This window comes from Schistocerca nitens, chromosome 2 (assembly GCF_023898315.1).
Source record: "Schistocerca nitens isolate TAMUIC-IGC-003100 chromosome 2, iqSchNite1.1, whole genome shotgun sequence".
Taxonomy (NCBI): domain Eukaryota; kingdom Metazoa; phylum Arthropoda; class Insecta; order Orthoptera; family Acrididae; genus Schistocerca; species Schistocerca nitens.
In genome coordinates this window covers 354,854,672-354,881,812 of record NC_064615.1, presented here as the reverse complement: position 1 = coordinate 354,881,812, position 27,141 = coordinate 354,854,672, and the positions used below count along the sequence as shown (strand labels likewise).

At 39.5% G+C, this 27,141-nt stretch overlaps 1 protein-coding gene across 2 annotated transcripts in view; it reads right to left on the bottom strand.

Moving 5' to 3' along the window:
- Nucleotides 1-27,141, bottom strand: part of LOC126236177 (probable multidrug resistance-associated protein lethal(2)03659) — a 298,489-nt gene that overhangs the window by 85,726 nt on the left and 185,622 nt on the right. For both annotated transcript variants that reach the window (XM_049945273.1, XM_049945274.1), the window contains 4 exons: nt 26,607-26,753; nt 17,118-17,311; nt 12,285-12,562; nt 1,204-1,283 (listed from right to left, as the gene is read on the bottom strand). In XM_049945273.1, the coding sequence (XP_049801230.1) occupies nt 1,204-1,283; nt 12,285-12,562; nt 17,118-17,311; nt 26,607-26,753 (699 nt within the window). The remainder of the gene's footprint in view (nt 1-1,203; nt 1,284-12,284; nt 12,563-17,117; nt 17,312-26,606; nt 26,754-27,141) is intronic.

The window sequence follows — 27,141 nt, the reverse complement described above, 5'->3', positions numbered from 1 at the left end:
TTTTACAAATATGATGACTCCATTATCCACATTTGATCTACATGAATATACAGTTAACTTATAATTATTTACACTAAGATTTTCTAATAATTATTTACATTAAAATTTTCTATCCCTGCAGTTATATGGTGGCTAAACAGATAGATGACATCAACTTCTTTTTAACTACTAAAATCTTGCGCACACATTAACAACACATAGTGCTTCTGTCACAGTGGAGCAACAATTGGACAGGCAACACTCCTCACCAGTGTTCCAAACAGAATCCAAATATATATATTTTAAAATTTAGTAGATTAATCTCAAAAAATTGTGACTATCTCATACAAAAATTGTTCCCTTCAAAGTTCATGTTTCTAGGGCCATCATTTTAGGCTGGGCATTGACAGTCATTCAGACAGTAAGTCAGTTTTTGACTTTATAAATGTACAGAAAAACCAATACATATTTAGAGATATTTAGTAATGGAAAAGGAGTGCACTGTGTAGCAAAAATCATGGGATTGGAGAAAGTTCATAATTTGTGAATGGTGCCCTGTGCAGAACAAATTAGACTGCTGCATGGTCACCATGTTTTTGTTCATGGAAGTTGCTCAGACATGCAAAGAATCAATATTATGAAAAGTACTACAGAGTCTAAAGAAGTCCTCTAACTACACACAGCAAATCTTCTATGCTGATCCACCAGTCCTCTTCATGCTAGTCAACAGCAATCATTGCACTGCTTGTGTGCTTGGTTCCTCTATCCCTGCAGCTTGCTGGACTCAGACCTGGATCACCAGAACAACTGCCAGCATTACAAATTGACCACTTTACCATATCATATGCTACAGTCTCGGACAAATGCCATTAGGCCTGGATGCTAGAGAATCCACTGGTCACTGAGACTGTAGCTGGCTCACACCAGCCAGCTATGAAGCCATCTGCCTATCACTGTCACCACCTGCTCCCCCCCCCCCCCCCCCCATGTTTTTAATCTAGTCACACAGTCAGAGGACCAATAAAGAAATGAAGATATATTTGCATTATTTTGAGGATCACTAGTAATGGTATGCCAACAACTATATTAAAATTAAAATGATGAAAAATAAACATTAAATGGAGGATGGATAAGGTAGCTGAATTTATACCCTGACAATTAAGACCACAGTAAGCTTGAAGTAAAGATGTCTGACCAGTTATAAGCTGAAACTAAAATGCTTACCTGGAAGCAGTCTACTACAGTAAGAGGAAGCATTTCATCCACATTTCCTATGTCTTTTGAAAACCGGTTGAGGATTCTACCTAAAAGATATAATCAAATGTTAATGAGACATATATTGTAGACTTCCAGTTGATAAAACTTGCTGTAGAGAAACAATGATGAGAATGAAAGCTCTGGAAGAGGGAATAGTAAGTGATGTCACAGCTACAAAATTATTGAGCACAATATGAGGTGGCAAGTGTTAAGATGCTGGCAGCTACATGTAATTACATTGCTTATGGGACTTAAACTCTACATTTGGGAGCACTGAAATATCATCTGATACTCCACATCAATAACATATCTCAACCTTGGTGGATTTATAGAAGATGTGTGTGCCACAAACATGATGATTGGAAAAAGAAGCAAATGCCAATTATAAATAAAGTGTGCAATGATCTGAATCATGTCAGTTGATGTTCTTCCCCATTTATTATACAATCCTGGTGTCAGAGCACATAATACAGTATGATTCCATGTCCCCAAAGAGAAACTTTGGAGCGAAAGTTCTGATGTGACATTTCAGCCTTCTTCCAGGAACTGGCTGAAGAGTGTCCACACAGTTACCTTTTTGTTTGCATGAGTTTATATAGGTAGATAATAAGTGCTCTACACTACACCTTAACCACAAGTGCAATGAGTTCAACACCTATAGATAGGCCCTAGAAGTTTTTGAAATCAGATAAATGTCATCATTCCAGGAATAAATCTGAATCTTTGTAGTCAAGCTTTCACCCAAAAATGATAATAATAACTCATTGGTTAATCAAAATATACAGACTTAACTAACTTTATCATTTTTAAATTATACATAGGTATAAACATTAGTTCTGAAAACAAACACAAGTTACTTGCTAATAAACAAAAACATACTGTCAAATTAAATTTACTCCAGTAGACATTGTTTACACCACCAATAAGCATTAATTTCAAGATAAAAACCATAAGAAATAACAAATATTGTGACCCCAGGAATATATTCTGTCATATGTCACTAATTAAGTCCTTTAGGAGACAAATGATGAAAACTACCCTGTTTATACATTCAGTGATGTTCTGAAGTTCTTTTCCTGCGAAATGTCATTAATAAAATAAAACTTGTAAAACTTAAGTTTCATGAGTTATATGGCATCATTTATCCATGGTTTAAGTATTAAACACATATCACAAAGCAGAGGGCAAGAACAAAATTGAGATCAGAAAGAGAGAACATGAAATTTGGCATTTCAAAAGGTCTGCCACTGTACTTAACCTTACATTACTGACATTTCAATAAATAACTTTAAAAGACTGTTGAAGAACTGTATCATTTGCTGATGATCATACTAATCAAAACCAAATTCTGCCATGGTACACAAAACTTCGATGATAGCTGGTTCACAGCAAAGAGCTTAAGTCTTTTATTTTATAAAATTTCAAATGGACACTGATTACTTATCAGTACCATAAATAAATATGAATGGTTAGACAACAATGAAACAATATATGTTAAATGCCTTGAGATACAGCAGGAGATATACAGTTAATATATAGGTGTAGATAAACTAAACAAGACTCTCAGGGTAGCATGTTTTGCACTTACAATGGGACCATAAGAACTGCCCCTCACCAATTTGATTCTTATTGGCAGGGTGTATAAGACACAACTGGGACTTCAACATATGTAAAAAGAAAGATGCAACTCACAACCATTTTAGACAAAAACAGGTTTCACAATTTTGGACATACGTATTTACTTTTTAGGGTACCTACAATTCAAGAAATCCACAGCCGAATGAGTATGCATGTAGTTTCATAAGCAAGAGGTAACTGCACTGAATGTCATCACAGCACCTCCCCCTCCCCCCCTTCCCAACTGCCATGATTCTAACAACAAATTTATTATGATCGTGCAAATTATCAAATATATTTGTTCAGATGCAGACCCTTTACATCAATATAAAACCAGTCTCACATCAATCTTCAGTGGACATAATTATTGCACCAGCCTAGTTCAAAAGCAGATTTCCCAGGCCATCAGATCCAATCCTGGTACTGCTGATCCTTCCAAAAAACTGCTTATGAGCACACCTTTCATCATTCAGTATTAACCTGGTATTTGACAAGGCTATGACTTCCTAAAATCATGCCCTGAAATGAGGTCCATTCTGTCTGACATTTTGCCCAACACACCTAGAATAGCTTTTCATCACCCTCCCAATTCCCACAATATTCTTGTCAGACCCTATGCTCCTTCTGCATCCATTTCTCTACCCTACTGTCCCCACTGTAAGACTTGCCTTATGCACCCTCCTACCATCACCTATAACAGCACTGTAACAGGTAAAACATATACTATCAAAGGGAGAGCTACCTATTAATTGACACATGTCATGTACCAGCTGTTATGTAAATAATATTTGGCCTTTTACATTGGCATGATTACCACCCAGTTATCAGTTAGGATGAGTGGGCATAGGCAGAGGGCGTATACTGGTAACATGTTATATCCTGTTGCAGAGCATAATCTACAAAATGACAGCTGTGACCTCAGTGCCTTTTTCTCCACACGTGCCATCTGGATTTTTCGCCCAGCCACCAGTTTCTCAGAACTCTGCATGTGGCAGCTGGCATTACAACATGTCCTTCATTCTTGCCATCCAGCTAGCCTTTAATTACATCAATTTCTTCTGTCTCAGTATTTTTTTCACAGTGACTATTCCTTCTTCACTCCCATTTAGTTTTCTACAAGTTTAATTTTCTAACTTGTCTGTCTTTCCCTGACCCCTGCCCTCCACCTCTACCACATATAATGCACTTAGCTTTCTGCTCTTATTAACTCATGCTCAATGTTTGGTCAGTAATCTCTGTCTTGCATATTTCCCTATCTTCCAATTTTAAGCTCTCAGGTTTTCAGATCTCATTCTGTGCACTCCCCAACGATCAGTCTTTTCTTCTAATCCAGTCCAGTAAGTCGCCCCTGATCTGGGGTTCTGGTCAACTTTTCCGAACTCTCCCAATTTTCTAAACCTCACCAGTCTTTTTCCAACTCCCCTCTTCATTCCTCTTCAACTCTTCTTCCAGAAGAAAGAGCCACTGGCTCCAAAAGCTTACAAATTTCAATAATTTGTATGCAGCTTCTCCTGCCACCTCTTGATGAATAAATTTTTTATCTATGCAATTACATGATATTTTCAAAAACTGATTGATGTTGTTGATGTATTAGCCTATGAGGCCATCATTCCTTTTTATGTAGCCCCTTTGTCAGTCATTGCTGTCATCTATATTGTTCAAATTGTAGTCTGTTTTCAACATTATATGAAAGTTTGCTTGTTTATTTATCTGTATCACCTACATTAACAACATCTTGCCCCTACATCTTTTCTAGTACTGATTTCCATACACTTAGATGGGTCCATTGTCATTTGTGAATTTGATTATAACACTTTGCTTGCAGTTCACTACATTGCAGAGCTTTCTCCTGATCATCTTTTGCCAATTTATTTGGAAATTTGAGAGCAATTTTCTTTTTCAGTCTCCAATTACCTTGCTTCTACAGAACTCCTTCCTGTTCTTCACCAAACTGCACAGATTGATTTTTCTGCAATCTCCTGCATTATTTTATTTGCCTAACACAGTAGACTATGTTTTCTCAAATGACTTCATTTTCTGTTTGCCATGTATTTAATTTTTTTTCTGTTTTCATGACATTCACAATCACAATTTTTTTCCCCATCATTATTTTTTCTATTTTTTTTTAAATCATATACTCAACATTTATGGTGAGAAATTCTTGCCCACTCATTACCACTTGTTAACTTTTGTCTTTCCTTGCTTTTCTTTCATTTTTCTCTCTTTTTTCCAGCTCTGCTTCTTTTTTGCCATTCCCATAATCTCTAACACTCCAAACCCTCTTTCCTTACCATGATGAATCCCATCATCTATTACATTTGGTCATTTTGAAATCATGTTTTTGTACTATCAGAACTTACGTCCCATCCTTGAACTTACCCAGATAATCAGTGACCTATATGCCTCATCTGCCAATTTCCACTCAACCAGACTTCTCTCCTTCTACAAAATCCTCCAGTTATCTGCTCCTCACATTTCCTTACATGCTATCATCCACCAAGCCAACTTCAAACTGTAACAACAGGCCACACTGCACCTCAAAAAGCTATCCCACCTTCTCCTAAACTACCTCAACAGTGATGTTTCCCTTCCTGTCCCTTACCGTCTACCTAAACAACCACACCATCAACCACTACTCTTCTCCTACAAACTGAGCTCAGTAAACATTCTTAACATCCCCTAGCCTTCACCACTGCCTTCTGAAGCAAGGATAACTCATGATCACAAGAACCAGTCACAACATTGTAGTGTCCTCAACCTCTCATCTAAGGCAGTCTCCCCTCCTGAATTGTCTGTATTATCCTAGAGTCTCACATACAGTCCTAAACCTGCATTTAATCATGCTGCTTTGGTGAAGGATCTACTTCCCTTCACATGTAATGCCAACTGGAAATATCACTTTACAACCCAGTCTAAAAACCTTTCCAACAGCTAATCTGCCATTGATCACAGCCTTGAACAGTTCAGACAACAATCCCAACTTGATCCACCACAGCTACCTCAAAATCATTCCTTACAAGCCTTCCAAAATTCCTAACATACAGTTGTGCTTTACAACTTTTCCTCAGGCCCCTACGACATGATCCTAACCTGTACTCTGCAGAACTACAGGCTCTTCATTCCCTAAAAACTCATGAATCCATCATTATCCTCCCAGCAGACAATGGATCTATCTCTGTGGTATTTGACTGATGGTAGTATGTGAGCATGGGTATATTCCAACTGTCTGACACATCTATGTAGAACATCTACCATCAAGCTTTCATCCCTGGCATACAAATTGACCTACATACAATCCTGAAAATCTCAGGCTACTCCCAAGGACTAAACACCTCAATCCATAGAATTTCTTACCCCACCCAAACAACACACCATCACCTTTTACTTTATTCCCAAGATCCACTAACCTGATCACCCAATCACACCAAGCTGTTCCATAGCCGTTGACTTCAAAGCACCCAGAAAACATTTATCTGCCTTATTTGATCAACACCTGCAACCTACAGTACAAAGATTTCCTGCCTATATTAAAGAAACTAAGAATTTTCTTGATTGTCTGATATCTGTGCCGGATGCACTCTTGCCACACACCTAACTTTTCACCATTGATACCACCTCTATCCACATCAACATCCACCATATACATGATCTGTCTGCTGCTGAGGATTTCCTCAAACAGCACCCAAACCTATGACATCCTTCCTGCTCAACTTAATCAACTATATATTTTCATGAATGCATGGCATCTGTTCTTTCACACTTATCCAAACCAATTTAGACAACATGTATCACAGCTCCAGATTCTGCCTAATCTGCAGCTGTGATTCATGTTATGTGAATTGAAGGTGGAGGGGGGGAAGAAACAAAAGGAATTATCAATGTCAGTTATATCGGGATGTTATGCGGAATCAGCAGTGATGAAGTAAAATGTGTGCTGGACTGTGATTCAAACACGGGAGCTCCTGCTTACTAGGCAGTTGGTTAATCACTGCACCAACCAGATGCAACTGACATCAGTAGTTCCTTCCCTTTCCTTTCCTTTCTCCCCCTCCACCTTTAATTTACATAAGTATCACAGCCATGGATTCCATATGGTCTCTGTTCTTTCAGACATGTCCAAAAGAACAGACACAAAGCATTCATATAATTGATTTGCCTTGATGGGCAATGAACCTACCACCTTCAGTGTGGATGCACAATTTTGTTCAACCTCCTGTGAATCTCAAACTGGCAAGCACGGAGGACATGGACAGGGACCGCAAATATGTGATGATGGGTGAGAATATGGGCCGGCCAGGAGGCATGCCAAGATAGTCCACACAATTGCACGAAACACTGTGTCCAGGTGGTGCAGTGGTTACAGCAACAGCCTAGTAAGCAGGAGATCCCAGGTTCAAATCCTGGTCCCACATATATTTTCACTCGTCACCACTGATGTGGCATAAAATCCCGATGCAGCTGATATCAATTGTTCCTTCTCTTTCCTTTCCATTCCTTTTCTTTCTTCCCCCTCCACCTTCAATCAACAACTACTTTACCTTTGAGGGGCAGACATGCAAACAGACCAGAGGCATGGCCATGGGAACCAGGATGGCTCCCCTCTATGCCAAACTTTTCGTGGTTCAAAAATTTCGAGGAGGCTTTACTGAGATCCATAAGTCTTCAGCCCCTGATTTGGTTTAGATACACTGATGACATTTTTGCCATATGGGTTCATGGTGAGGGTGGCCTGTTAAAATTCTTGGGATCTCTAAATCCACTGATGAAAAAAAATTGCAACACCACAAAATAACTAATGTAGAGTAATGAAATTTTGACTGCATTTGTCTCGGTAACATATTTAAGTGATTTACAATGCAAGATCACAGGTTAATGTAAGCAAGAGTAAGCCACTGCAAATGTGAAACAATGGTACGTTAATGACCAGCATAACTGCCAGAATGTTAAATGCAAGCATGCAAATGGGCATGCTTTGTGTGGTTCAGGTGCTGGATGTCAGTCTGTGTGATGGAATCCCATGCCTGTTGCACTTGGTTGGTCAATATGGGGATGGTTAATGCTGTTTCTGTATGACAGTGGATTTTTAGTCTGATGATGTCTCATATGTGCTCAGTTGGAGACAGATCTGGTGATCAAGGAGGCCAAGGCAACATGTTGACACTCTGCAGAGCATGTTGGGTTGCAACAGTAGTATGTGGGCAAGCGTTATCCTGGAATGCTGCCCCTGGAGTGTTGTTCATGAATGGCAGCACAACAGGTTGAATCACCAAACTGACATACAAATTTTCAGTCAGGTGCACAATATAACCACAAGAGTGCTCCTGTTGTCATACGAAATTGCACCCCAGGTGATAACTTCGAATGTTGGTCCAGTGTGTCTAGCACACAGACAAGCTGGTTGCAGGCTCTCAACTGGTTTCCTTTTCACCAGTACAAGGTCATCACTGGTACCGAGCCAGAACTAGCTATCATCAGAAAGACAACAACAGACCTCCACATTGCCCTATAATCAGCTCTCATTTGACACCACTGAAGTTAGAAATGACTGTGGTTTGGGGTCAGCGGAATGCACACTACAGTGCCTCTTGCTCAGAGCTGTCCTTCAAGTAATTGATTTGTAACAGTACATTTTGTCACTGCAGTGCCAACTGCTGCACAAATTGGTGCTGTAGTGCAGTACAATGTTATCTTGTAGCAGAGATGCTGACTCAGCATCTCCGCTAAATGGCGAGTAGAAACTTTCCTTCTCATAATATTGTTACATCCCATCATGGATTTTCCATTGTTTGATTTGTAAAATGTTATCTATCGTTTGTGATCAAGGTAAACCTTAAAAATGAAGCAATACAATGTGCCAGAGCCACACGCCGAACACTACTGGTCTTGCCTCTCTGTAGATCCATGTGACAATACATTCTCGTGATCACTGCTTCCTGCAATCATGTACAGCAGCTACATTCCTGCTAAGTCTTTCTGCAATATCCCATCAGTAACATCCAGTTTCTTGCAGCCCTATTACATGACCTTGTTTAAACTTAGTGAGGTGCTGATAATAGTGTCACATTAAAGGCATTGTGGACTAACCTCAACTCACCACATCCAATCTCAAAGATAACTGATGCACATGACCGTTGTGGCATGTATTTGAAGCAACCTGATTTGGACCCTGGTGCAAAATATCAATAGACATTATCCTTCAGATGTAGAAACACACCTACCAACTCACGTTTACGTCACACAACTCATTCTTGCTACTGTGATGTTTTTTCCCCATCAGTGTGCATTCTCCCAATTAAATTTCACAAGCCTACTAATGAATGACAGTAACTACATTTTGACATTTGCCATCATTTCCATGTCAAATGTTCCCATGCAGCCTTGCCATTCAAAACCAATGTATTTGTTCAGATGCAGACTTTTTACAGCAATGAAACACCAATCTCACCTTAACCATCACAGGATGTAATTACTACACCAACTTAGTTGAAAAGCAGTTTTCCTGAGCCATCAAATCCAATGCTGGTACTGCTGCTTCCTCCAAAAAACAACTTATGAGTACACCTCTCATTACTCGGTATTATCCTGGTCTCGAATGTATTAATCTGCTAATTTGACAAGGCTATGACTTCCAAAAATTGTGCCCTGAAATGGGGTCCATTCTGTGTGACACTTTTCCCAACATACCTAGAATAGCTTTTTGTCATTCCCCTAATCTCTGAAATATCCTCGTTAGAACCTACTCCTTCTGCACCTACTTCCCTACCCTATGGCTTGCCTTATGCACCTTCCTTATTGTGGCACAACTAGTGCCACTCTTATGCAACAGGTGCAAAATATCAATCGACATTATCTTTCAGATGTAGAAACAGTGTGCTATAACAGGCAAAACATATACTATGAAAGGGAGAGCCACCTATGAAATGACACATGTCGTGTACCAGCTGTTACATAAATACTGTCTGGCCTTTTGCATTGGCATGACTACCACCAAGTTATCAGGATGAATGGGCATAGACAGAGGGTGTATACTGACAGCACACTATATCCTGTTGCAGAGCATAATTTACAACATGACAGCCATGACCTCAGTGCCTGTTTCTCCACACACGTCATCTGGATTCTTCTGTAGACACCAGTTTCTCAGAACTCTGCAGGTGGAAACTGGCATTACAATATGTCCTTGGTTTTTGCCATCCACCTGGCCTTAATTTAAATTAACTTTTTTGGTCTCAGCATTTCTTCTCAATAACTATTTCTTTCTCCAATACCTTTTAGTTACCTATATCTTTTATTTTCTTAAGTGTTTATTTTTCCCCGCCCCTCGTCTTTGCCACATACAATGCCTTAACTTTTCACTCTTATTAACTCATGCTCAATGTTTTTGACAGTAATCTCTGCCTTGTGTATTATCCTGTCTTCCACTTTTAAGCTTGCAGGTTTTCAAATCTCATCATGTGTAGTCCCCAACAGTCAGTGTTTCCTTTTCATCCCATCTGGTAAGTCCCCCATGGCCAGGGGTTCTGGGGAATTTTCTGAATTCTCCCCATTTCCTAAACCTCACCAGTCCTTTTCTTTCACACCTATTCTTTCCCCTTTAACCCTTCTGTGAGAAGAAGGAGCCAATGGTCCCAAAAGCGTGCAAATTTCAATACCTTAGTGTGCGTGTTCTGTTGCCACTTAGTGAGTAGATTTTTTATCTATCCAATTATATTATATTTCCAAAAATTGCTTATTTCATTGATACAGTCAATGCAGTACAATAAAGCAATAATTTTTTTGGAACTAAATTATTAAAGAATCTATGAAAATATGCATGACAGAAAATCTGATGAACCACAATAGTAGATACTAGTTGGATAATTCATGGAACCCATCTTTACCATGATTTGTTGCAAACAAAGACAACAGAGTATGCTGATAGTCAAGTGACAACCCTGAGGACAGCTGAGTTCTTCAATTCCAATGCAGATGGCGAAGGGGGTGGGGGGTGGGGTGGTGGGTGGGGGGTGGGGGGAGTGCACTCTTCACCATGTGGTATGTTCAGTCTTTCACCATAATTTTAATGAATGCACGAAGTACACAAAGTGCACTGATAAATTGCGGAAAGGGAGGAGGGGAAGTCTTCATCAGTCTTTGCTGGATCACTTGAAGATGACTGGCAGGTGTACAGTCAAAAGACCATGACTTGTACTAAATAATGACTGGCTGCTAGCCCAAAATTTCTTTGAATATTCAATTTGCTGAAGTTTCTTCACATGCTCTAGAGTTCAGTTTATTTTTACAATTTACCCTTTCTTTCTATGAGAGTCCTTAGTTCACAGTGCTTTTTTCTAATAGTGAGTCATACATGTACCAGGGTCGACTGAAATCGCCCCAGATATTCCAGAGCTATATTTCTTTATATATCACTACCTGTGCATGCTTTGCAAAGTCTCTTCTTCTTTTTAAGTAACTACACACATAAAGCAGACACATTGACATGTACAAAGTAAATCAAAGAATGATTTTTTTGTTACTGGACTAAATTTGAAAAATTCTATTCAAATGCTTGCATTTTGCGTTATAAGCTTCGCTTGCATATGCAAATGTTACATATGTTCCACATATATTTAACATATTTCACACATATTTATATGGATGTTTGATCTATATTCCTAGCGAATTTCACTCTGCAGTTTCATCTGAATTCTAAAGAAATGTTTAATTCTGTATGTAGCTGCAATCATCAGTCAGACTGTCAACCATTTAGACCCCCCTCCTCCCTCCCATCAGCACTCCAACCCATCCCTCTTTATTTATACATTTTCAAATGGATTAGTCTAAAATCATACATTCAAGTTATTTCACTTACTTTTGCACAATTAAAAAAAAATTTAAGTGTTTTTAATACTTTCACATTATACAGAGTAGTTTACAACCCCTATTAGAGGCTTATAGGTACTGTAGAGGGGACTTAGAAAATAAAGTTTGGGTAATGAACCCACTCCAGAAATGTGTGGTTTGGATGTAAAGTAGGTTTGAAGATTATATCACTTTCAAATCTCCTGCTTAGTGGTACGCACAAAGGGGAGACAATGATCTCTTACCTGTGTGCCCTACAGGAGCCCATGGTATGGGCTATGTTTCGAATACTTGCATTATGAAGGGGGAGATATGGAAGTGATCCAATCTTCAGACTTTGGTGTGTGTGTGTGTGTTTGTTTGTGTGTGTGTGTGTGTGCATGCTTATGTGTGTGTGTGTGTGTGTGTGTGTGTGTGTGTGTGTGTGTGTGTGTGTGTGGTGTGTGGTGTGACACTAAAATTTATAAAATTGTCACTTTCATTTCATAATGAAACAATCAATAGCAAGAAATGACAATCTTTTGATTATAAATTAGTGCAATTATGATAAATATTAGAAGACATACATGAATACAGATATTAACAAATACCTGCAGGATTGTTGTTGAAAAAATGCATAGTTGCTTGTGTTACACCAATAAACATTTGATTGTGTAGCCTCATTGATGCACGTATGCAAAGGATGAAGAATGATATGGAGCGAACTACAGTAACTACAACTGTAGCAACCATAACTGCAGTATAGATATAGACACTTGTGGTTGTATCTGGTATCCAACCATATGCTGTCAAATATGTGTCAGTCTCATTGTAGTATGTGGAGTTACTTTCAGTGTACATGGTTTGCATTATCTCTTCTGAGTTGGTCCTGCAAAAATTAGGCATATATATATTAAGTGAGAATGCTTTAATGAAAATTCTATGGAAATATAAAATAGAGGAGGGTATCTCACTCCAAAGCTAATGGCTTTGAATAATACAGAGGAATGACTTGTAAACTGGGAGGTAACAAACGTTATTTTACAATTATAAATTAAGAATTATACCTCTACAGTCACATGGCAACTGGATCAATGAGCAGAATACAAGTTGCTAGGAATTAAGAAAATGGAAAAAGGTCATAGATACTACTCACAGATTAAGCCTTAAACCTGATCTGACTCACAGACTCTTGCCTATAAGGCCTATAAGCCAGTACGAGGAGCAGTGATCTTGGGCCGTGTGAATGAGCAATGATCATGGGACATGATCAGTACATCACAATCCCTCCAGCTGTTATTGCCAGCTGATGAATCCTGGTGTGCCGCTGCTTCTTTATTTGAGTAGCTCCGCATTTTGCCTCAAAAAAACTGAGTGAACTCCATTCCATAGATTTCATTTTAAAGAGACATTTAAGGTCCTTATTTGGCCAATAGACATGTGCAAAATTAAGAGTAACAGAAATTACAAATAGCTTCTTTATATTAACCACGCATCATCACCATCATCATCATCTTCATATCCATGGGTTAGCAGTTCCTTTGCATCTCCATTTTCTGCAATCTATTGCTTCCTTCTTAATGTTCCTGTATATGCTGCTATCCTGCAGATCATCCAGGATCTGAACTCTCCCTCATCTCCTGCTCCTTTCCACAAGCTTCTCTTAAGACTGTTTCTATAAGCTGCTGCTTCTTTCTTAATAAATATCCAATCCAGTTTCTTTTCCTTCTGCTTATTACATTCAGTAATTGCTTTGCTCTCCCATGCTTCTCAGTACCTCCTCATTTTTCACTCTGTCCATTAAGCATATTATCTCCATTTTCTACCATGTTCAAACCTCAAAAGCATAAAACCTTTCTTCCTCTTGTCTATGTTTCGGCACCATAAAGGAGGACATTCTGCACAAAAGTATTTTATTAGACTTTTCTAAAATCTTTGTCCATATTGCTGCAAAAACTCTCATTTTCTTACAAAATGCCTCTTTTGCCATTGCTATTCCAATTTTAATTTCTGTGCTGATTTTCCAGTTGTTTTCTATCCTGCTTCCTAGGTATTTAAAGCTTTGTACATGTTGTAATATTTCTCCATTCAGCATTATCTTTTCCCTTTTATTTCTACCTAGTAGCATTACTTTCATTTTCTTTGAACTGATTTTCATTCCATAAATCTTTCCTTTAGTTTCAGTGGTATCCACTATATCTTGAATATTCTTTCTCACCTGTTACTAGAAGGACTTCTTTCTCCAATTTTTATCCTCTCATCATCTAGTGAGCAGTGGTCAACAATACTTTCTAGGTACAGCTTGGAAAGGGTAAGTGACACACAATAGCCTTGTCTTACTCCCTTTCCTACTTCTGGCCAACTGGTACTGTCTATTGTTTTTGTGATATTTATTTTTTATTTAAATATCATGAGTTTGTAAGTTATTTGGTTTCCCTGTTCACTTTATTTTCCTTCATTATAGTTGCAAGCTCATTTCGAGCCACATTATCAAATGTCTTTTACAGGTCTATAAAACAATTACAAGGTGGGGCAAATAAAAGCAGCCCAGATGAGGGGATACATTTTGAAACCATTTGTGGTAGTATTAACAGAAGAGGAAAACACCTAAAGTTACTTCCAACAGGATGGAGCAACTGCTCATACAGCTGGACAAACCTTGGAGAACATTTACACAATCTTTACGCCTGACAACCGTTAGCAGTGGCCATTCTTGTCACAGCCCTACCGGATCTGTCAGTGTGTGATTACTTTGTGTGGGAGCCCTCAAGTCTAAGGCATATCACAACAGCCCTCTTAGTCTTCAAGAACTGCAGCAGAACATTTCAAATGAGACTGCAGCAATTCCAGTACTCCAGCTTCAAGCCAGCATCAGCAGCTTGCTGACCAAGGCCCAAAAGTGCCAAGTGATGAATGGTAGTCACTTCCAACATCTGCTATAGTCAGGTTAGTACTGTATTTCATTTCCTCTGCTGTATTTCATTGTATCCCTTTAAACAAACCTCTCTCCCAGAATTTAAGAGCCACAGTGCATCTTTTGTATCAGTATTTCATCTAAAACCAAATTGCTCCCCAGCCAAATGCTCATCCATTATCTTTTCTAGTCTTTTATTAATGACTCTTAACACACTTGACTGCATGTGAATGAGGCTACTTGACCTGTGTTCAATGCATTTCCTCATTTTCTGTTTGTTTGGTACTGGAATCATTACTATATTCAGACAGCCCTCTAGCCATTCACCACTATAATGCATTTTGCTACATAATCTCAGTATTTGTCTTACTCCTTCTTGGTTAAAACAGTTTAGTATTTCTCCTGGTGTCACATCTGTATCAGCTGCTTTCTCATTTCTTATTTACTTCTTCGTTGAGATTGGCAGTCCTTTCTCATCATCTTTTGAGCATGCACCCAGGATAGTATCAGTTCTTCTTCCAGTATTTCAGCTGATAACCCTACACCCACATTCAATGTGAGTCATTGGCAAAATTTAAAGTACTTGACATAATACTGTGGCATAAATGTGGATGCATCACAGATAACTCTGATGGCAACAAGATCTCAGTCAGAGATAAAGCTTTATTCACCTAAGAGTAAAACAAAGCAAATGCAGAGCCAAAAAATCAATAGTGTTTACAAATTGTGGCTGATTACTATAATGGATGTCATTTGTTGGAATGCCAGGCAGTGAAAACTCAAAAACATAATTCTTCTAAGAGCACACAGGTGAAATTAGCGGTTTCCATAACTTGCCAAGCTGGAAATCCTCATCTTGGTTGTGTAGGTTGTCTGCTAATTATATTTCCACAGCTTCCTTTACCACCAAATCCCATAGGATAAGGCTGTGGCCAGTTTTGACTTTTCCATAATCCATGGAATGGGCAATGGAAATATAATGTTCAGCTGCTGCAGATTTGTTGGGGAGTGGTAGATGGTTGTGTCACCAATATTCGATAAACCATTCCTGTGCAGTGCTTATTGCTAGTCCTAGGTGCTTCTTACCACACTGATCCACCTTTCGTAAGAGCTACCTGATAATGCTGCTGAAAAAGTAAGGGTTGAAGAATGCCAAGCACTTACAAGATCCCATCCACAGAAAAGTAACATATACGAATCTAAGAGAGCTGCACTTTATAATCTCCAGAACAATTCCCAGTTAGTGGTTTTCCCTGCAGGTCTCTCAGAGCAAAATAGTGGATATTACCCATTATTTTGCTGCTGAGTGACGTCTCCATATAGAGAAGATATACAACTTATCACAAGACTGTCAAGGACCTCACAGCTCAAGGATTAAAGAAAAAAACTGCTCTACTTCCAACTCCAGCCATCTACTGGAGGACTAAAGCTTCCCAGATAATTTTACCTTACCAATATCCGCACAATTATACAGAAAAAAAAGGTTCAGAAGAAAATGTAAGTTGTAAACCATGTTTGGAGCAGATACTACAAGAGTTAACTATTAAACCAACATTGAGCAATGCAGATGCACCAACTTATTGGATGGCCAAATATTTTGCTCTAGTGTTCAAACCTTAAGTAAGTAAATGTGGTGATATCTAGATAGTGTCACTGTCTCATAAGTCATACATACAGTTATGTACGTAGGCTTCTGTGGCTTCACATACTGTATCAGTTGCCTGATTTGGAGCATTCAGAAGTGATTATATCAGTGCACTTCACAAAGTTGGATGAAGTGAAGAGCTCTCAGTATGATGCTAGTTGTGTACAGAATAGAAGGAATTAACTGATTAGCACTAACAGGTGTATCAGGAATTGTGTATTCTACAACCCCAAAGCACAGAACAGTCTATTTAATTTTCTCTTTCTTCTCTTGGTGGTTCTTCACTATTTTTCTTTCTAAACTGCCTATACTCATAATAATTATTTTCATCTTCTTCATCATCATTAGTAAAATTTATTTCTAAAGAAGACTGGTACATACTGAAGAAGTCATTCTCATCACATTTATCAACAACTTACTCCTCCAACAGTACTTATTATAATCATAAACTAACAAATCGCTGCACAACATCACATTCAAAAAGCAAGAGACAATAGTAAAGTCTATTTTGAAACACAGCACATTTACAATTAAGCAACAACATGCAGTAATACACTGCTCACACGCAGCCTAATTCACTTAATGTCAATGGCCACAAAAGACCACTGTGACACCACAGTATCAACACCACAGACTGGCAAGAATTTCTTACTGGAGGTAATTAAAATGTGTTAAGATACAATTATTAATAAACAACACTGTTTGCCCACCTGGAAATTCTTCTTATTCCACATTTGTATGTGGCATCTATATGGTTAAGCAAAAAACAAACAAGACTAGTAACACAAATGAGATAAAGTAAACTGAAATTCTTTTTGGAAACAAAACATTAACAACATTACAGTTTAACAATACAGGTAAATTAAATGACTAAGAAAATATTACCAGTATGAGAGCCAGTAATCACCACCCAAAACAACCACTGGTGTCAATATAAATGCAACAGCCACAAACAACTGTAGACAGTAGTTGCCACCAGAAGAGAAATATGAGAAGTACACAGCACTTCTAACGCCACCTGAGGTTCTCAATTCTGCTTCTTGTTGTGGTGCTGATGCTTCTTCTATAGACGCCATTCGCTGTAAATAGCATGCATTTATATGGAGGCTGTAGCTCTTACTAAATTGGATCCTGTAAATGCTTGACTTATTTTACACAGCAAATTACCACAGCAGATAAAAAAAATCACAAAATGTATATCCATATTAAAAAAAGATTAAAAGATTGTTTAGTCTCAGCCTGAATACACAGTGCACAATAATATTTAACTTTCTAGAACACAGGAAGTTACTCAAATAGTCCATGGCTGAAATGGTGTGACTAGAGGTGGAGTACAAATGTGTCAGAAAGAAACACATACATGCACTTGAAATGTACACTGTATAAATTTAACATAATTTGACAAATAAAAAAACTACTCACCATGCAGCACCAAGAGAGCACACATACAAAGTTACTGAAATTTGCAAGCTTTTGGAGTCAGTTGCACATTTTTCTGACAGAAGGGCTGAAAGACAAGGGAGAGTGATGAAAGAAAAGGATTAGCAAGGTTTAGGAAAGTTCAGAAAACTCACCCAGAACCCAAGGTCAGGGAAGACTTACTGGACAGGATGAGAAGGAAATATGATTGTTGGTGGCTACACTGGACAGGATTTGAAAACTTGAAAGCTTACAGGTGGAAGATATGGTAATATGTAAGACAGAGATTATTGCCAAACATTGTGCATGATTTAATAACAGCAAAAACATAAGTGCATTATTTGTGAGAGAGGTGGGAGGGGGGTATTGAAAGATAGACAGGTCAGAAAATGAAAGATGTAGAAAACTAAAAGGGAGTGACGAAAGGAATAGTCACTGGAAAGAAATGCTGAGACCAAAGAAATTAACATAAATTAAGGTTGGGTGGGTGGCAAGAACAAAGGATATGTTGTAACACCAATTCCCACACGTGGAGTTCTGAGAAACAGGTGTCTGGGGGAAGAATCCAGATGGCACGTGTGGTGAAACAGGCACTGTGGTCACAACTGTCATTTCAAAGAGCTTGCTCTGCAATAATATGTTGTGTATTGCCAGTATATACCTGCTGCCTATGCCCATTCATCCTAATCAATAATTTAGAGGTAGTCATGCCAATGTAAAAGACCAAACAGTTTTTACGTATCAGCTGGTAGGCTATATGACATGTGTTACTTCACAGGTGTCTTTCCCTTTTCTAAACCTCATCACTCCTCTCTCTTCACCCCTCTTCCTTCTCCTTCAACCCTTCTGCCAGAAGAAGGAGCCACTATGTCTGTAAGCTTGCTAATTTAAATACCTTTATACGTGTGTTCTCCTGCCACTATCTGGGGAGTAGATTTTTTTATCAATCCAATTACATTATATTTTCAAAACCTGATTATTTTAACTACATAAATTTATTATTTTTACACTGCAAAGTTTCCTTTATCAAATTTTGCCTGTTTTTAAAACTTTCTAGTACACGGCAATTTCCTGAAGTCTGTTGCTGAAATGGTGCAACTGGAGGTGGAATACAAATCCATGTTTGTGTATGTATATTAGTACATAAATAGGTTAATATTGTAAATTGACTATAAGCGTAATTAGGTTTGTAATATGCTTAAATATACCACAATACTACTTAAAGGTTGAACATAAATTTGTAAAACAATGCAAGGGTACAGAAATCTATTGCACTAAAATAACTATATACTACTTCTTCTAACATTTATGACTTGTTTCACCTCTAGAAATGGTTTGTACTTGCGGAATGCCATGTTGCACTGTGGTTGAAAGTCGATGTTAAATTCTAGCCCCCCCCCCCCTCTAAAACTGACTGGCTGGGTATGTCAGCTCATAGATCAGAGGGAAGCAACTGCATATCACTTACAAGAGTTCTATTTTTAGCAAAACACAATAGTGTTTAAACCAACCTCTGGGTTATGAACATCTTTATGTCACTACTTTAGCAAATTACACAAATAATTTACAAACTTTGACTTTCGACAAGAGTGAAAGTTTATTCAGTAGAATATGTTTCTTCAACGACAATTGGTATACTTGTGTTAAAGACTTTTTATAACTGTAAATATACTTAATAAAAACCAACATTGTCAAATAGATAAAAGTAAGAACTAAAATAAGTTTCATTCTGGAAACATACCCTAGGCTGTTGCTAAGCCATGTTTCCACAATATTCTTTGTTCCAGGAGTGCTAGTCTTGCAAGTTTTGCAGGAGAGCTTCTGTGAAGTCTTGAAGGTAGGAGATGAGGTACTGGTAGAAGTAAAGGTGTGAGGTCAGAACATGAGTTGTGCTTGGGTAGCTCAGTCGATACAGCACTTGCTTTAGAAAGGCACAGGTCCCAAGTTTGTGTCTCAGTCTGGCACATAGTTTTACTTTGCCAGGAAGTTTCAGAAATAAAATAGATTAGAGAAATATTTGACACACCTTTGACTGATGTTCAAAATCACATACAGCAAATGAGGTGCTGATTGAGAAAGTTCAACATTTAACTTAGAATCTTACAATTTTAAAGAGTACTAGAGGATATCTATCTGTGGATTATGTAGATACCTGACAAATATCCTTTAATACTCTATAAATATTGAACTTAAAATTCTCAATCAGCACCTCATATGTAGTACATGATTTTGAGCATCACTGAAAGGCAGATAAATTGTTACTCCAATTTGTTTTCTTTCTCACTTTTAGATAAATCATTTCCCACAGCATTTGACTATTTTTTCAATTTTCTTTTTATTTTCCAGTTTTGTTGAGAAAACATGAAAAATAATATATTTATTACCCTGATTACTTTCAAGCAATTAAGTACATTTTTTTTTCCAAAACTACACCACATGCTGGTCAATTTGTCCAATTACAACTTGTTGTTTGGCTATGAAAATTGGACAAATATCCACTGTGTGATTTCTAGGGAGTCTTGCTTTCAATCTGCTCAAATAATTGACCAAAAAGTGCAAAATGCAGACAGAATACTGAAGAATGTGAGTGAAAACTGTAAAATGAAACTCTGCCTTTGAAGCGCACTGTGCTCCAAAATTATATTTCCATGAAGATTAAAAAATGGAAAGAGTGGAAACTGCTCCCAGAGGCTTGCCTTCTTTGGAAAACATATAACATACGAATTTTCTGAGAACACTTCAATGACTGACTACATGGTCCAACATACCTCACCTACTTTTCTAAACCTCATATAGTAGTGGTCGTCAAACTGTGGTCTTTTGGCTGCATCTGGCCCAAGCCACATACTGTTGTGGCCAGTGGTTGTCAGCTGTATTTTATAGGGATATTCATCTAACTACTCAAAGGCACATCCAAAAACATCAGGTAACATTAAGAGCTTCTTAAGAGTGTAGATTTAAAAGATGTTGGTGAATTCAACAATGAGGTAAGTAAATTTGGCCACTTACCTCAAGGGCAGAGAGGTAAACAGTGCATCTACTGCAAGATTGAAGGATATGAGAGGGGGAATGTTTTATTGTTTGTCTTCTAGTGCTGACAACTTAAGGGCAGTATCCAATAGCTGCCATGGTATAAATTTTGACACAGAAGTAACACAGAATTGTCAGTGCACATTATAGGGATGGTCACCTTCAAAAGCTTTACTTATTTGTAACAAGGAATGATAAATTAATTAAGGTTGTTTTAATACAACATAGTGGCTAGAAGGAAACTGGCATTTAAATCACTTATCAAACTTTTGTGATGGTGTCTCATATTCAACAGTGTATTTAAATATAAGTACAAATACTATTATTAAGGGCAGTCAATCATGCACATGGTAAAACCAACACTTCTCCATGAAATTATAGTGTCACAAGTGTTAGACTGCTGAGGTTGCCACCAGTCTGAAACAGACCATAGTCAACATGAAGTGTTCAAAATGGTGCTGACTTTTAACTATCAGTACTTGGGGGCGAAAGCCAATCTACCATGCCTGTAATGTAGTTGGTTTACTGGGGGTTCATAACATGCCAATTTATGCAGATTACCAATTAACAATAAGATTGGTATATATGTGGCCTGAGGTGCTTCCCCGTAACATCAGTATTGGCTCTTGAGCAGAACAGTTTGATTACCAATGTCATACAGCATCTACTGCACACTTTGGTTGACTAGTAGCCTAGATGAACAGAAACGGTGAAGATTGGTTCATTTATTGTTTGGGATTTCACTGAGGAATGAAACATTCATTTTGCTCTAACAGGAATATTTCTGATTGATTACAATGATTTGCCAGCTAGGACTTGTCAGATGTTTGCATCTGAGGGGCAGGTAAGCAACATGGACTGACTCACAATGTTCCATAGTAACGAGTACTCTGGTACAGACAAGGCAACAATCTGTGCATGTACAAGGTGGTTATAATTTAACTTTCACTACTTGAGCCAGTGAAGACAGAAACTATCATATCTGCCATATGGATATCCATCTTTATGGGAATGACATTCAGACTGTGCAGTGCAAGATTTGTGTTGTTAGTAGTGTTAGTGTCATGACTTGTCATTAAGCACCAGTATTGATATGGCAACGTAGGTTTGAAACATAAGCATCAGTGTCCATTATGGTTACAGAGAGCCAACATGGGTCTGGAGAAGGTTAACAGGGCTTTACTCATAAAGCTGCTTTATCAAAATGACAGCAATAGTGCTGCTGCTATTAGTGAGTACTGACACATTAAAGGAATAGAGAGAGCACCCCGTTCTGCACCAGGGTTGAAGAACATGATTTGGAAGTTCGAATTAACCAGGGATTTAGGAATTGCTCCTGGGAGAGGCTGATGACCAGTTGTGTCATTCATTATTAAAGAACTTATTGATGCCATTGATGAGTATGTTGGCTGCAATGTGCAGTGTGCAAACAGTGTACAAGCTGTGCTGTGATGGCCAAACATTCCATGGACAAAAGTGCTGTGAACAACTGTGAAATGGTATCTGTACAAATTTCACGTTACACACCAACTTTTGCCACGTGGTACAGACATTGAAGTAGACTTTGCTCTTATGTTTCTTTCAGTGAATACTAACAATTGTCACATTTGGGAATCATTACCAATGACAAATGTTCATGAAGTTCCACTGCATAGTCAATGCATCACTGTGTGGTGTGGCTCCATGACACAGTTAAGACTGGCCCATTTGTCTTTGAGGAACTCAGATCCCAGGAACCAAGGACATGCAGTGTGAATGGCACATGCTATTGTGATCTGCTTCATCAACATGTTATCCGTGCTCTACAGGAGGAGGTGCTTTGGGCTCATCTTTCTGAAGCATGCAGGAGCTCCTCATCACATTGCTCATGGGGTCACTAGGTTACTGTGTAATACGTTTGGAGAAAACCAAAACATTGGGCAATCATTCCAAACTGAGTGGCCACCAAAATCACCAAATTTGAACCTGTGTGATTTCCAGAAGGGGTAGGGTTTATCAATGGGACACTAATTCACATTGGAATGTGGGTGAAGAAATATGACAAAATTCAAAATTGTTGAGGCTTTCGTGGCCACTTGTTGACAAACTGCCTATTGGCTTCTGTCTCGGGTTCTTCGGCCGACGTTCATCTAATGATTTTTCTGACGTTTCGCCAGCACGAGTGGCTGGCATTGTCAAAGCTTCACCCTCCATTGCCGGTGGTGAACTGGAGCCGAGCTCGCGGGCGCAGGCTATATGTACCTGGCGCGCCAACATCCGAGGGCTTCTCCGCGGTCATTTCCGGTGCGGTTCTCCTCTTGCTACCTGCGACGGTCGTTCGCTACAGTACGGGAAGCCAGGATCCGTTGACCTTAAGGCTTTCCTCTTTCTTGTTCAAACTGTTCGCGTGTTTTTGTATTTCTACAGCTTCTCTGAACAAGCGCGTGTGATAGTGCTTCTCTACAGCCAGAACTTCCGTGTCGGCGAATTTTATTACATGGTCGGTCTCATTCAGTGCGTGCTCTGCCACGGCCGATTTCTCCACCTGCCCCAACCTGCAATGTCGCTTATGCTCTTTGATCCTGGTGTTAATGGATCGTCCAGTCATTCCGACATAAACTTTTCCGCATGTGCATGGTATGCGGTATATTCCCGACATTGCAAGTGGGTCTCTTTTCTCCTTCGCCGATCTAAGAAACTCTTTGATCTTCCTTGTCGGTTTGAAAATCGTCTTTACGCCATGTTTGCGCAATATACGGCCGATTCCGTCCGTCACTCTGGGAATGTATGGCAGAAAGGCCGTACCCGACAATTCTTTTTCCGGTTCCTTACTTCGCCAAGGTTTGGGCTCTGTTACACTTCTAATATAATTTGTGGAGTAACCATTGCTCCTCAGGACAGTTTCCAGGTGTTGCATTTCTCATTTGAGGTGTTGCGGCTCACAAATTCGTCCTGCTCTCGTTACGAGCGTACTAATCATGCCTCTTTTCTGGCTCGGGTGGTGGTTTGACAGTTTGTGCAGGTATCGGTCCGTGTGAGTCGGTTTTCGATACACGCTGTGTCCCAGATCTTCGCCGTCCCTTGTGACCAGAACATCTAGAAATGGCAGTTTCTTGTCCTTTTCTACTTCCATGGTAAATGTTATGTTGGCATGGAGGCTGTTCAAGTGTCTTAGGAAGTCACTGAGCTGTTCTTCACCATGGCTCCACACCACGAAAGTATCATCGACGTACCTGTACCACACCTTAGGTTTGCAAGTCGCCGAGTCCAGTGCCTGTGCTTCGAATTGTTCCATGAAGAAGTTGGCCACCACTGGACTGAGAGGACTACCCATGGCGACGCCTTCCAGCTGTTCGTAGAAATCGCCATTCCACGTGAAATAGCTCGTGGTGAGACATGCATGGAAGAGCTTTCTGATGTCTAGCGGAAAAATGGAACCGATGTGCTCCAGAGCGTCACTGAGTGGCACTTTCGTAAATAACGAAACAACATCAAAGCTGACCAGGATGTCGTTTGGTGCAAGTTTCAGTTTCTTCAGCTTCTCAATGAAATGTCCTGAGTCCTTAATGTATGTGTCGGTCTTCCCCACGTGTGGCTGGAGCAGAGAGGCCAAGTGTTTTGCCAGTTTATATGTCGGTGATCCAGGAGCGCTAACGATCGGTCTCAGTGGAACGTTGTTCTTATGGATCTTGGGTAATCCATACAGCCGAGGTGGTAGGGCTTCTGTGTTGCGCAGGTTTCTCTGTATGTCCGCCGGCAGAGAAGACGCCTTGATTAATCGATTCGTATTCCGTGTGATACGTTGCGTCGGATCTGCGCTTAGTTTTCGGTACGTCGTCGGATCTAATAGGTCTCGGATCTTTTGCTCATAATCTTCGGTCTTCATTACGATGGTCGCATTCCCCTTATCGGCAGGCAGTACCAATATACTCTTGTCGGCGTTGAGATTCTTAATGGCTTGTACCTCTTCTTTCTTCAGGTTGCAAGCTGGTGGTTTTGTTCGGCGCAGTATCCTGGCTGTTTCCGTGCGTATTTCCTCTGCCCTTTCACAAGGAAGGGAAGCTCTTCCATGCATGTCTCACCACGAGCTATTTCACGTGGAATGGCGATTTCTACGAACAGCTGGAAGGCGTCGCCATGGGTAGTCCTCTCAGTCCAGTGGTGGCCAACTTCTTCATGGAACAATTCGAAGCACAGGCACTGGACTCGGCGACTTGCAAACCTAAGGTGTGGTACAGGTACGTCGATGATACTTTCGTGGTGTGGAGCCATGGTGAAGAACAGCTCAGTGACTTCCTAAGACACTTGAACAGCCTCCATGCCAACATAACATTTACCATGGAAGTAGAAAAGGACAAGAAACTGCCATTTCTAGATGTTCTGGTCACAAGGGACGGCGAAGATCTGGGACACAGCGTGTATCGAAAACCGACTCACACGGACCGATACCTGCACAAACTGTCAAACCACCACCCGAGCCAGAAAAGAGGCATGATTAGTACGCTCGTAACGAGAGCAGGACGAATTTGTGAGCCGCAACACCTCAAATGAGAAATGCAACACCTGGAAACTGTCCTGAGGAGCAATGGTTACTCCACAAATTATATTAGAAGTGTAACAGAGCCCAAACCTCGGCGAAGTAAGGAACCGGAAAAAGAATTGTCGGGTACGGCCTTTCTGCCATACATTCCCAGAGTGACGGACAGAATCGGCCGTATATTGCGCAAACATGGTGTAAAGACGATTTTCAAACCGACAAGGAGGATCAAAGAGTTTCTTAGATCGGCGAAGGAGAAAAGAGACCCACTTGCAATGTCGGGAATATACCGCATACCATGCACATGCGGAAAAGTTTATGTCGGAATGACTGGACGATCCATTAACACCAGGATCAAAGAGCATAAGCGACATTGCAGGTTGGGGCAGGTGGAGAAATCGGCCGTGGCAGAGCACGCACTGAATGAGACCGACCATGTAATAAAATTCGCCGACACGGAAGTTCTGGCTGTAGAGAAGCACTATCACACGCGCTTGTTCAGAGAAGCTGTAGAAATACAAAAACACGCGAACAGTTTGAACAAGAAAGAGGAAAGCCTTAAGGTCAACGGATCCTGGCTTCCCGTACTGTAGCGAACGACCGTCGCAGGTAGCAAGAGGAGAACCGCACCGGAAATGACCGCGGAGAAGCCCTCGGACGTTGGCGCGCCAGGTACATATAGCCTGCGCCCGCGAGCTCGGCTCCAGTTCACCACCGGCAATGGAGGGTGAAGCTTTGACAATGCCAGCCACTCGTGCTGGCGAAACGTCAGAAAAATCATTAGATGAACGTCGGCCGAAGAACCCGAGACAGAAGCCAATAGGCAGTTTGTATGACAAAATTCTCGCCATTCATTCACACAGCATGTTCCATAAATCCTATCCTGAAGGAGACCCTTCAGGGGAGTGTACGAATGTATGGAATGAGAGAAAGATGCCATGTAAAAGTACTTGAGTATAAAATTAAGGAATGTATAGATATTAGAATATGTAACAGGAAACAATAAAAATGTTACACATAAGGAATGCTCATAACTAGTAATGAATATATAGTATCCTAACAGAAAGAATTCAGTTAACTACTGTTTCTGAGAGCAAAAATGTTTCCTTAATACATGGATGAGTGCCCAGTGGCCTGCGTGTTTTGTGGCATGATTTGTTGGGATGGTGTGTCAGAAAAGGGGTGCCATTCATGTCAATGTGTTTCCTCACATGCTATAGTTTTGATCTCATATGCTAAGAGTGCTGCTGTCACATCACATTACATGGTGGCCTGTGTGTTTAAGTAAACTTTGGAGCTATTTAGACACAACAAATGATTTAGAGATAATTTATGAGAAGAACAATTTGAAGTAAGCATTGTAAATGTGACAATTGTTAAGTTTAGTTACAAGTTTTAATCTAGCTCACCTCAATAGGATCTCGTTTTCCTACTTCATCTTCAGGCTCAATGTCTTCCTCCACACTTGTATCTTCAAACTCAGAACTCATCAGTTTTGCAAAATTAAGACCAGACTCCTGAAGTTCAGAATAACTGCCTTTTGCTTCAACAAAGCCCTGAAAATAATAACAGATAATTCTTTTTCTCAAATAGCTCATATTGCAAACAGTATTCTTTTTTTTCATTTTTCATCAACACACAATTTTTCAGGTCCTAAATTGGTATATGTGAATGAATAGGAAATACAGTAATATATCCCTTGACAATTAAAGTAATTAGTTATACTGTAAGAATAAATCATCAAAATAAGTAACCATAACATCCTTTAACACACGTGTTTCTCCTAACATTGCTCAAATAGGGGAAGGATGGGGAAGCAAACTGGCCATGTCCCTTCAAAGTGAACCAACTTGTCATATAAATCATATACTGAAATGTAGGAAAAGTTACTCTGTGTAGCCACACTTTGATTTGAATCCTACTGCTTCTGAATGTTAATCCAGT